The 13,383-nt window shown below is 39.6% G+C and overlaps 1 protein-coding gene across 1 annotated transcript in view; it reads right to left on the bottom strand.

Moving 5' to 3' along the window:
• The window catches only part of cubn (cubilin (intrinsic factor-cobalamin receptor)), a 139,345-nt gene extending 131,043 nt beyond the window's left edge, over positions 1 to 8,302 (bottom strand). The window contains exons 1-6 of the mRNA XM_051410208.1: positions 8,054 to 8,302; positions 7,313 to 7,442; positions 4,972 to 5,067; positions 4,759 to 4,797; positions 4,555 to 4,656; positions 3,550 to 3,653 (exon numbers count right to left, since the gene is read on the bottom strand). Coding sequence (XP_051266168.1) covers positions 3,550 to 3,653; positions 4,555 to 4,656; positions 4,759 to 4,797; positions 4,972 to 5,067; positions 7,313 to 7,442; positions 8,054 to 8,175 — 593 coding nt within the window. The 5' untranslated portion in view covers positions 8,176 to 8,302. The remainder of the gene's footprint in view (positions 1 to 3,549; positions 3,654 to 4,554; positions 4,657 to 4,758; positions 4,798 to 4,971; positions 5,068 to 7,312; positions 7,443 to 8,053) is intronic.
• Positions 8,303 to 13,383: the final 5,081 nt, after the last annotated feature.

Raw genomic sequence — 13,383 nt, forward strand, 5'->3', positions numbered from 1 at the left:
GAAGGTTACAATTTTACTGTCTGTGTAGAGCAGTGGTTCCCAACATGGGGATCGCCAAAGCTTCACAGGGGGTCAAGGCACACTTAAAGTGTCTTAAAACCTGCATTCTATGTAAAGGCCGGCAGGGGAGCTCCATTGGCTGCAACCAAAAACGATAACATACACTCTAATGGAGAAATTACCCGACTGTTTACTTGATTTATTAACCTTATCTCAGTAAACAGTTTCCTAACAAGTTTATGGTCAATCATCTTGAATACCCATGAAAAAACGTAATATTTACAAATCTTTTACCAATATAACTGGTCTGTTATGATTAAATACAACGTTTGATTGATTATACTACAGTAGCTAGCAAGTACAGTAGTGTTACACAGTACATCACTTGTGAAGGTCAGTCTGTATTTCCTCTATTTTTCCATTCTGTACTTTTGGCTATTGACATTATCAAATGTCTAACTTACTAAATATGTAATATCTGAATAATGCTAATCAATTTAGGATACCTTCATTAGTCCAACTATTAACAATTAACAATTAATTAATCAAACAACAATTAATCCAACTAACGTTAACTACTCATGCTGTCACAGTCACTACAACTTGGCCACATTAATGGCGGCGCGCTAGATGGCGGAACACAAAAAACGCTCACTGACTGTATACATGTTTTTTTCTTTTTTTTACCGGGAACTGCTTATCTGCACAGTTAACTCGATGCTGCTAGTTAGTTAGCCAGTGCAGCTAACCAGTATCTGCTCTTCAACAAGTCCATTCAACTCATTGTCAGCTGAGATGAAAAATGCAGTGTATCCTCTCCTCGGAAAAAAGCAGGGTCCAAGAGAATGTTTTAGACCAGTTTAAAGACAGTTAAAATGAGAGAAACACTACGAAGTTGGAGGTGGATTGTTGTAGTAGTATAAAAAAAAATGAAACAAGTAAAATTTAACTCCAGGGGTTGGCAAATGTTTGTCAGCACTGATGTAACAGAAAAAGCAGTTGCTCTAACAGCCACTTAAGGCTGAGTACAGAAGTTATATTAAAATGTCTAGCTTTACAGCAGAAATAAACAAATTTACGGCCAGTTTTAAGGCTTAAATTGTAGGAAATGGGGAGAGAGAGAGAGAGAGAGGAGAGGACATGCAGCATGGGCCACAGCTCAGACTTGAACACATGTCTACGGCAGCAAAAACTTAGCTTTAGTACAGGGGGGCATCATATCATAACAGCATAGCAGCAATCTGGCAATTACTGTATACGTATATGGTAGTGGATTATAGTTGTCTTCAGAACAACTATATTTAATTTCTCATGTCATCTAATAATTCTATTTTAACTTGCTCCTGGAACATCAAAGGCTGTCCCCATTAAAAGGAGGAAAATTATATTTGTCTTAAAAAAGGAGTATCTTGCACTTAACAACCTTGGATCATCTGAAATTAATTCTGTGTCATATATTATAGCAGAAGTAGGGGAGTCACTATCCTAATTCAGAAGGACCTCCTGCTAAGATTTGAGCATTATTAATCTGACACGGATATTTTCCAGTATCACCCTGCATAAAATGACAGTGGTGGATGACCCCGGACCTTCCTGGAGATGTTTGATGCAACAGCGAAGGCATGTGGCTGGCCGGTGGTGGAGTGGGCCGTGGGGTTTCGGTGATATGCCAACTATTTCTAACCTGCGACCATCAGTCCAACAATTGGCAATTGCTGATAAATTTGCGCATTTGCATGTGCTGCACCAGTGCCCTTTATTGGTCTTTACACTGTTCCCACATTCACCAACTCCGCTGTCTAACCATCTAACAGAGTTACACCCTGTTCACTTGGCCGCATTACTGCTAATGGCTGCGTCTCCTAGTTGGGTGGTGTAAACACTGAGAGCGTATCAACTGCGTGCTGAAGGGGGGCAGTGTGACCACTCTAATCGGTTAACAAGGGTGCCAAAACACAGAAACGGGCGGTGTGCAAGCCATTAGATATGTAAATATTCCGTCTCTACGCTCGCTGTTGCTGCCTCTCTAATGCCCCTTGATGCCTGCGACCTCCCTTGCTCCTCTACCCGTTCATGCCTTGCCTTTCCTTTCCTGTCTCGGCTGTCGCTGCTGTGTCCTAATCTTCCCTGGAGTCTTGCCGTGCCAGCCTCTTCTCAGGGGCAGTTCCAGGACATCAAGAGAGCTGTACTTGACTGCATGGGTTTCTCCGATTACGAAACACCATGCTGGGACCCGCCAACCTTCCCTTTGTCTAAGCCCAGCAGCTGAAAAATGCGGCTTACAGGTGGCTACAGCTGGGGGAGGCCGCCAGTGAGGGCAAGATGCTGGACAGGTTTTATTGGAACAGTTTATGGAGGGGGGCCTCCTAACTGGAACCTCAGAGTGTGTGTGTTGTCACCATCCTGCAGATTTGGAGGCCGTCACCACACTAGCAGAGGTCAAAACTCAGTCAACGCAGGAACCATGTTTCAGAGGGGTGGCCCTGGGCATCCACCCGACCAGCTCTGGCACCACACATCATCTCGGCCCTCTCCTCCCCCTTGCTCTAACCATCCTTCGGTTTTCTTTCCATCTCGTGGTCCAGCCTCTACAGGCCAAGACCAAGAAGGAGATGAGGCGGGTCTTGGGGCTGGCGGGTTACTACTGGCTGTTTATTCCCAACTTTGTGGACCTCAATCTAGTCAGTGGACGGAGCAGTGTCAGCTGGCACTTGAGAGGGAGAACCAAACTCTCTGTGAGAAACCTCTTCTACACACACCTAACTTCTCTCTCCATTTTATCCTGCAGACTGATGCATCAAACAGAGGGCTGGGGGCCGTTCTGTCAGCAAATCATTGGCGACACAGTTTTTTTGCTATGCAATTTAAGAGCTACATTCATCCATACCAAGATAAAATAACCAAAGTTACAACTGAAAGTTTCTTCTCATAGAAAAAAAGTTATGTTATATCTGTAATAAAATGTTTGTTAACAACAGTTTTTGGCCATATATATTTGCCATACATATACATACACTGAATCCAGATCATTTGGTACTGGAATGAGACTCCAATTATGAACATGGGTACAGGTACATTTTTAGAATCACATTGTATGCCTCGCACCTCATAATTTCACAAAATTTTCCATTGGAAAGACTGTGTCAAGAGGTATTGTTTTTGAGTTAATGGTCCTCAATAGCAATATACTTCAAAGAGTAAAGTATGGAGGTGACTAATGTGACAGAATAAGTATTGGCTGCTTTTCTTTTACCTGATTGTGATGATTGTGGCTCACATTTTTTGTTTTGTTTTTGTAGAGTGGCTGTTGTCTATGTTTGTACAATATTTCAGTTATAAACAATACAACATTCAGAAATTCTAAAAGTTAAATAAATAACATGAATTGTCAGTAACTGAAAATCAAAACTGCTCTGTATCACCCTATTTCTACAAAGTACACACATTTCTTAATTATATTAAAGTATGGGTAAAAATCCAAACAAACAGAAACAATAACAATAAATGTGTTGCAATTGCACAAGTGTTTATGGGAAGCTTAAGACATACGTGAATGTTCCGGGGGTGTTGACACAGGTTGCTCCATTCTGACAACCCTGATATGTTCCAGAATATACCTGACATTCATTCACATCTGTGGCACAATTAGGACCCTGAGATACACATACGAACAGACACACACACACACACACACACACACACACACACACACACACACACACACACACACACACACACACACACACACACACACACACACACACACACACACACACAGGAAGAGAGTAAGAATTGAGATTAACACAACACAGAACACAACTATTTACTATCGATGAGAAATTACTCTAAACGTACTACAAGGAGTTTTTAACTGGTCAAAATAATGGGCCTCATGCAGGAAGCAATATACAAACAAACACAGACCAATGCAGGGGGGACAAAAAATGAATTTGAGGAAAATAAAAATAGCATGAATATCATATAACAGGATTAGATTATACGTTTTAGAGTAATTATAATGATTGGATTATAAAAATGATGGGATAAAAAAAAATCCTATTGGTCAATGGATCCCAATAAAGAATATACAAACCCTTGGATGATATTGTGTATGTTCAGCTTGTGAATGGCTTACATACTGCTCTTAGATACTTTGGCCATCCAGTTTTTATTCAGATGACACTTTTTTAGAGATCACACAGATATATTTGATTATATTTATTTATATTTACTTTTTTTTCCTAACACCCAGCAGACTGGTAGTGTGTACCACAGACACGCACCTAACCCTAGCTACTAACATCCAAGCTGTTTTGTTATTTTCTGACAAACGTCGGTCTACACTCATGATCTATACCCATTGTTTCTGTCTTTGTTGTGTTGTTTGTATTTTGTATCTGGTCATGCAGTAAATACAAAAAAAATTGCCAAGAGCACTGCTTTTTTGTTTGGGCAATACTCTAGACTAGAGCCTCATCTCAAGTGAAACACATGGCGGTCAAATCCTGCGTCTCTAAACCTACACCCCCATATAATATAGCAAACAGAACTCACAGCCCAGTTGCTGGGACACACACAGTGATATGAGTTGATTAAGTTCAGACATGTTCCCCCATGCTGACAGGGATTACTGCTGCAAGACACACTCTGGATTGCCTGAAAGAGAAGAAGGTGAGAAAGGGCAAGAAGAGAAACATTAAATGTATGGTGCAGTCTTGAGTTTCAGCCATTACAACAAACCATTTTTAAATGTCTTACCATTTCAAGTGTAGTGACTTTATTCTCAAGTGTTGAAACCTGTAAAGTATGGAAAGAAGCATGGAAAATGTATTTTAGGACATTGGCTATCTATGCCAATGCCAGTGCATTCATGATAATAAAAAAGCTTTTATTATAAAAAGTCAATAGAAAATGCAAATAAGCTGACTATTACAGGAATAAAGTAACAGGAACAATCATTTAATGCCCTACTTTTGTGTCGAGCTGGTTTAGTTTGTTGGTAACCTCAGGCTGAATTCCACCTCCATGAGACTTAATGCCATCAATGTCTTCTTTGTTGGTTTTAATCTGAAATTAGACACTGGCATTTCAATAGGCTATAACAGGAAAACAGTACTCTTTCTTGCTACTAGTGTGTGTTTTTTAACATCCTTTAGCAAATCCTGAACACATACAGAGAGAGATACATTTTTGGACTAAATATGAATTTGACAAGTTTGACAAGTTTGGTAACAACATCTTACAAGTCCAAAGAAAGACTCCACAAGCACATCCTTGCCTTAGGGAAGGGTCGCAATACAGAGAACAGAGGAGGAGAAGACAGGTCAGAGCTTTTTTTCCTTTCTCGCCTCATGTTCAAAGTATAAATCTTTAAGAGAGAAAAGCTTCCACACACATACAAAATCACACACACCTAAACATTTCATGTCATGTTTCACTGAAGCTAAACTTTTCAACAATTTAAATCTATTTAATTTGTAACTTAAACTGAGATAAATCTTTTACATTTAGAAAAAAAGATCAAACTTAAAAGAGAAGAAAATAACGACCTTTTAGAACAAAACCCCCCCAAAAAGGTAATAAAAGACAAGTAAAGAGACACAGAGAAACTAAGTTGGCACACACACAGAACAGGAGAGGGAAGGCAAAGAAGCAAAGAACAAAAAGACTCTAAACCAAAGGAATAAAGACACCAAACTCTAGCAGCTTGAGTCTAACAGCTATTATACATTTATTGATAAATAAATGCATTTATATTTGGTTCGGCATTTGTTAGACATTATTTTTAATGAGCCATTCTGGGTCAACAGTGTATTGAACTCAACCTGATTGAGCCTCCTCTAGCACTTGGTTTTGGCATGTTGTGCTTAAGAAGTCCACCAGATGTCGCTGTGTCTTTAAAAGGTAGCCCTATTCAGTTTGCCTCCTTACAGGAAGATAGCAACAAAAAAGTCACTCTGGACCTGAGGACTCTTCAGCAGAAAGGTAAGCGTACTTTTATGACATACGTTCAAAGCTCTTACTGACTAGAATTATGCAACTTGATACAACAGGTTTAACAAGGGTCAAGTCATTTTCTGAAAATGCACTTTACCAAACTGGTTGTTTGTTTTTATAGTTTTATGGTGGTATGGTAAAGGTAGTGAAATTAGCTAACTGTAATTAAAATGGACAGTACATACAGTACATTTGTGTTTGTGTGACTGAATCATAGATCCACAAACTTTAATGCACCTGGCCCCTGATCTTTGGTCCCCTCCAAATTGCTGTGTTTGCTTCCTAAATTGTTAATCATTCACATTCTCATGTGAGGATCAGCAGGCTGTCAGTGTGTGTACGCTTATAAGAAGTTACATTAAACGTAGCCTACAGTAGTCAATATTGTCTGTTTTGTTTAGATAAGACAATTGGTTTGCTTTTGTGTATTGGTGTCATGCTGGAGTTTCAACTCAAATAAAGCTGAACCTCATTGATTAGAACAGCACCCCACAACAGCAAATTTTTTTGATTGGATCAGATCGGATTTGAACCCATGGCCACTGCAGCAAGTGACTGAAGCGATGCCTGTTGAGGAACATGTGACCTTAGTAGGGAGGGGTTTTGTATAGAATGGAATGAATTTCATACAGGGAAGGTAGATTGTTCTTTCCCTTAATTGGGCCAGAGCAGTGGCTGCTATTGTAAAGGAAGGAATTATTCTTGTGCCAAATTAATCACATTTTTGGCAGCCTAAATATTCTCCAAAACTCAAGAAACATGCTACACATATGAGTGGTGGCCAAATATACGTGTCATATGGGTCTTGAACATGGGTCTCTTGGACCCATACCCAAAACCAACAGGTAGTCGGCCTTTTTGAGTTTAATAGTCATATTTTGCAATTTTAACTCATTCTAGAGAATTGGCGTGTCTGTGGCATGGCGTCCACTTTCAGCGTTTTGCCATGAAATCTACACGGGGCCCAAGCTCTAGCAGGTGAGCTACGGGAAAGTCCCAAGGTATATTTTTAGTTTGCATACACAGGAGCCATACAGTAACACAATATTGTCTGGGTTTTATGCTTTTAAAGTTATTCCTAATTATTTAGCATTTTATTCATTATGAAACAGTCACTTTATTGCATCAACATGAACCCTTCTTTTTCATTTTTTTTTCTTATTGTGAGGTTATTCTTGGGATGGGAGATACCAAATGTGTACAGTAGCCTATATGCATCCTGGTTGTTCATTTACTCATTATCACGGAAATTTCCACTTTGTGAAGATGTATTTCATCACATCAAGTGTGCTTGTTAGTAATGGAAAAGTCTTACCTGATTCAAAAGTTGGGTGAGGTCTTCATTATCCACTTTAACCCGGCCTGATGCTGATGTCTGGAAGCGGATCTCTTTATTGGAACCAGTTGTGAAGACAAGGTGACCATTATCTGACAGCATACGAGGTCTACAGGGTCAAATCACCAAAGTTCCATCAACAGACTTCATGCAAATTTTTATTCTACAGAGCAGTTGAATTTCATTCTATCAGGATTTTGGTCAGAGGATAGGTGTAGGATTTGCTTTTACAAAAATTCATATTTTTATTAGGAGTCTCACAATGAACCTTATATAATATTCAGAGAATGTATAATTTGCCCTGATTTCTCTGAATTCTATAATCAGTGGGAGCCCTGCAAAAACGCCCAGTTAAGTGGAACAAAAATACCATGATAATCCAATAACATATATTAAATTTTTGGAATGAATTTTGATTACAATCCGCAATCAGCAATAAACAGTCAGTTCTATGCAGATAAAATATACCAAAAGCTAACATTGCACAACATAAAATTTGACATGTGAAATATATTAAAAACTAAATGTGTCTTTCTGGCTTTTGATAAACCTTATTCTTTAATATTAGAATTTGAGAACCCTAAGATGAAGTTAAGTGAAGGATCTGATAAACTGTGCTATTTCAACAAAGCAATATGTAAGATAACTAATACTGCTGGACCCTACATTTTTGGTTTCATCACTATTCATTCTGTTTGATCTGTACAAACCCCTACTCACTGGTCATTGTTAACGTCCCTCTTGTTTCGTCTTTGTGCTGCGTCCCCTGGCTCTCCTTGCAGCCACACTAGAAGAAAAATTAGTATGAAAAATAACCATGACAGCCGCAGTGTCTCAGCCATAGAGAAGAGATGTGTTGCATGAGCACTCCAAACAACTTTACTGAAGTTGGATGCGCTGCCACACTCAGATGCTCACTGCCAAGACTTTGACCTGACAGTACACCAATAAAGTACATCTCAATTTACCAAAGCTGGTTAACCTTATTATTGAAGGAGAATTACACTCACATGACTGTAGGAGATGAGTAACCGTCTTCATGTGACTTTGTGTGTGCTTTGTAGATGTCAAAGGAGGGTTACCACTGTGCAGATGACTATTTTAAAAACAAGGGTCATCCTGCGCTTTCTTTTAAAAATACAGTTACACTATCTCTCTATCTTGAATATAAGAAGATTTGAATTCAGTTTAAAGCAAGCAAGTCAAACTGTGTTAATTAGGTCATCTCAATCAGCTATTCAATTCAATTCAATTTTATTTGTATAGCGCCAATTCATAACAGAAGTTATGTCAGGACACTTTTCAAATAGAGCAGGTCTAGACCGAACCCGTTATAACATTATTTACAGAGACCCAACAGTACCACCATGAGCAAGCACTTGGCGACGGGGGCAAGGAAAAACTGCCTTTTAAGAGGCAGAAACCTAGGACAGACCCTTCGGCTGTAGGTGGGTGGTCGTCTGTCTCGACCAGTTGGGGTGAGAGAGAGAGAGAGAGAGAGAGAGAGAGAGAGAGAGACAGACAGACAGACAGACAGACAGACAGACAGACAGACCGGTGCACAGCAACAACAGTAGCAACTACACTAATAGTAGCGACTGATGATGATGAACATGAAGAAGATGATGACGACGACAACAACAACGATGGGGGACAATGAGCAGTGACAATTGTATTAATAGTAACTGTAGTAATAATTATATTAATAACAATAATAACAATAATATCAGTGATATTAGCAATGGCAGTCAAGCAGGACCATGGCAGGAGGCTCCACCAGGATCAATGAGAACCTGCAAAATGAGAAAGCACAAGAACTCCGGGGAAAAACTGAAGTTAGTAACATGCATTAATGGGTCATGAATGTGTGCAGAAAGAGAGAGAGAGGAAGAGAGGAGCTCAGTGCATCATGGGAAATCCCACGATAGTCTAGGCCTATAAAAACATAACTAAGGGGTGGTTCAGGACTCATTAACTATAAGCTCTATCAAAGAGGAACGTCTTAAGCCTACTCTTAAATGTGGAGAGGGTGTCTGCCTCCCGAACCACAACTGGAAGCTGGTTCCACAGGAGAGGAGCTTGGTAACTGAAGGCTCTGGCTCCTGTTCTACTTTTTGAGACTATAGGAACCACAAGTAGCCCTGCATTAAGAGAACGCAGTGTTCTAGAGGGGCAATAGGGTGGTATGAGCTCTTTAAGATATGAAGGGGCCTTACCACAAAGAGCTTTGTAGGTGAGGAGGAGGATTTTAAATTCAAAATTTTACACGGAGCCAGTGCAGAGAAGCTAGTACAGGAGAGATGCCATCTAGAGTAACTATATCTTTAGACAGTGAGTCTCTGAAGTTTTTGGGGCCAACTACAAGAATTTTGTTTTTATCTGAGTTTAACATCAGAAAACTGCAGCTCATCCAGGATTGTGTCCTTAAGACGTGTTTGTGATTTAGATAATTGATTAATTTCCATGGGCTTGATCGATAAATATAACTGTGTATCATCTGCATAGCAATGAAAGTTAATGGAGTGATTCCTAATAATATTGCCTAAAGGAAGCACATATAAAGTAAATAGTATTGGTCCAAGTACAGAACCTTGTGGAACTCCATGACTAACTGTAGTATTTATGGAAGATTCATCGTTAGGGGGGTTGCATATGTGCATGTGTAAGTGTCCATGGGTGCGTGTGTGCACATAAGCCTGGAGAGTCGCTTCGTCTAGCCTCTCAATCAGTGCCTCAGTTCACATGGTGTCATCACGATAACACAGCAGGTTGCCATGGAGACGTCCCTGATCGGGTCCTAAACAGAGTCAACTATCAACAGGTGTCCGTGAGGGAAAGTAGGGAGGAATAGGGCAGAGCGTCTCACTGCAGCGATCTCCTGGAGGAGTTGTTCCAGCAGCGGCCTTGAGGGCCGGAATGCAGATTAGATTATGATTGTTTGGGTTAGGGCGAGTAGTCGCATTTCAATAGACACGACTTACTCTGTTTGTCCATTCTGGTCTTCGAATCGATTCATTCTCCTTTGCAAAGCCGAAAACTTCTCCAAGATGTTATCCATGTTGCGGTTAATGACCACCGTCAGTGCGCTGACAGCTCTTTCCAAGGTGTTTTCCATGTTGCGGTTTATACCCACAGTCTGAGCGCTAACAACTCTGCTCACTCCATCAATCATGTCGGGCAGCTTCATGGGGCTTTGGACTGCGGACACCGTCTTCCGAATTTTCCGATACACCAGGGCAATGCCTAATCCAATCAGCAGATAGCCTGTTATCATGGTTCCGAATATGTAGAGGTCCTCGATGTCCACTACGGAAAGAATCACCAGGGACACGACCCTCCACTTCTCCCAGGAGTCCATCGTGTAACCAGCGGCAAACGTTCCTTCAGGGCAGACAGGTTCCCCCGAACCCGAGCTTCTCGTCGAGAAAAGTCTGTCAATTGCGTTGAGAGACTAGTTGACCAATTCCATGATTTAAATGTGGAGAGCAAAGCAGAAAAGATAAGGGAGATGGGAGGGAGAGAGAGATGCGTCCGCCTTCAATTAAGGGTACGACTTCTTTAAGAAGCCTAGTTGGGATCGGGTCTAACAGACAGGTTGATGGCTTTGTTGAAGAAATTGTTGAAATTAATTGATTAACTGATTTTACATTAGTTAAAGTTCCTGAACTTGGAGAGCCAGTGATAGCTGTTGAGAGCATTTGGTGATTAATTTTGTCTTTAATAGTAATAATTTTATTATAAAAGAAGCTCATAAAGTTGTTGCTACTTAAGGTTATGGGGATATGTGGCTCAATAGAGTTGTGACTTTCTGTCAGCCTGGCTATAGTGCTGAAGAGGAACCTAGGGTTGTTCTTATTTTCTTCTATTAATGCTGAATAATAGGCTCCTCTGGCATTACGGAGGGCCTTTCTATAGGTTTTAAGATTATCTTGCCAAATTGAGCGATATTCTAATAATTTCGAAGAGCGCCATTTCCTTTTAGATTTCCACGCTTTTTGCTTTTGGGCCGAACAATATCCAAAAGCAGAGCATATCACAGCAGTGTTTTAGGAGGAAGGAGATAAAGTTCCAAGTTCCACTTCCATCTGTGGTTCCAGGAAATCTTGGATCTGCCTGACAGACAGATCATGGTTCTGATTTATCTTCCTTTGGGCATCCATTGTTGTCTCTAGTTTATACAGGACATGACCCCCTGGTATTTCCTCTTCTGGCTGGCAGGTACCTGGATGGGGAGGACCCAGGGCTGTTGGCAGCTCAGCAGAATCACTCTCAGCAGGATGTGGGATGGCATCTAAAATCTAATAATTTATTAATATTAGCCTAGAGGCAGAGGCAGATTTCTCAAAACCTGGAAAAATATGCCAAAACTGTCTCTGTGGCTATGTACTAATAGAGATAAATGAGAATGTGTTTTCTCATTTATCTCTATGTCCCCCCCACATTATATATGTAATAAGAACCAGTATATGTATATATTTTATGGTGTATGTTTATCAATTCCATATAGTTCTTTTGAGGAAATTAATTGTGTAGTGACTAAATTAAAGAGATTTCTTTGGTACTTTTGTAGGGTCAAAAGTTAGTGAACCCTGAGCTGCATTGCTTAAAATGAACAGGTAAACTGGGCATCACTGATTGAAACAGGGCTGCCCAGTTTGACCAAAGTGAACCCATACAGGTCAATCATGCTGAGAGGAGGGCTACACAATTAATCACAATATCATCAAAATCCAAATATGGTGCCATATGCAAATCGTAGAATCAGCAGTTTTAATAAAGATCAAATATGTGACAAATGTGTGTATAATGAAGTACTGTAGTGCTGTCCTGGCTTACACATTTTGACACCGATATGAGTAAAGATAAATGCATATTTGGTGGACCCCAAAGATTTTTACATCATAATTTTAATATTTATTTTCAATGAAAATAAAAATTTGTGATGCAAAAATGATCATTCCCACAGTAATTGTAAATCATACCGCAGTGGCAATATCTGTCAAAATATTGCCATTTCCTTTCAGATTTTCACGCTTTTTGCTTTAATTGGCGGGTTTGGTGGTTGTACCACGGTGCTAGTCTCCTACGTTTTAATAATTTCCTCTTTATAGGGGCAACAGAATCTAGTGTTAATCGTAGTGAGCCTGCAGCACTATTAACAAGATAATCAATTTGGGAGGGACTAAAGTTATTATAGGACTCTGTTATATTCAGACATGGCATTGAATTAAACATTGATGGAATGGAAATAAATTTAGCTACAACACTGTCAGATCTGCTGTAGGAAGTTTTGCCTAATGGCTTATAATCTAGTAATATGAATTCAAAAGTTATTAAATAATGGTCAGATAGAAAAGGATTTTGTGGGAAGACAATTACATGTTTAATATCAACGCCATGATAGAACGAGGTCAAGAGTGTGATTAAAACAATTAGTTGGTTTATTTACACTCTGACAGAAGCCAATTGAGTCAATTAATGATATAAATGCGTTACTAAGGCTGTCATTGTTAACATCCACATGAATATTAAAATCACCTACAATAATTACTTTATCTGATTTAAGGACTAAACTTGATAAAAACTCTGAGAATTCAGATAGAAAATCAGAGTACGGTCCAGGGTGAGAAAGACTAAGAACAAGGCTTTCAAATGAATTATAATTTAGTTTAGGTTTAGGGTCAATTAAAACGCTTGAATCATATATGGCTGCTACTCCACCTCCTCGGCCAGTGCCTCGAGGAATCTGAGTATTAATATGACTCGGGGGGGATTCATTTAGGCTAATATACTCCTCGTGGGACAACCAGGTCTCAGTAAGACAAAGTAAATCAATATCATAATCTGATATTAATTCATTAACTAGAACAGCTTTAGAGGATAGAGACCTGATATTTAACAGTCCACATTTCATTCTCTTATTTTGTGCTACTGAGGAGTTAGTTTTAATTTTTATTAGATTTTTATGTTGAACTCCTCTTGTTTTTATTTCTTTAAATAATTTAGGTGGTCGGGGGACAGACACAGTCTCTATGGGGTTTTGGGTGGGT

This window comes from Dicentrarchus labrax, unplaced genomic scaffold (assembly GCF_905237075.1).
Source record: "Dicentrarchus labrax unplaced genomic scaffold, dlabrax2021, whole genome shotgun sequence".
Taxonomy (NCBI): Eukaryota; Metazoa; Chordata; class Actinopteri; family Moronidae; genus Dicentrarchus; species Dicentrarchus labrax.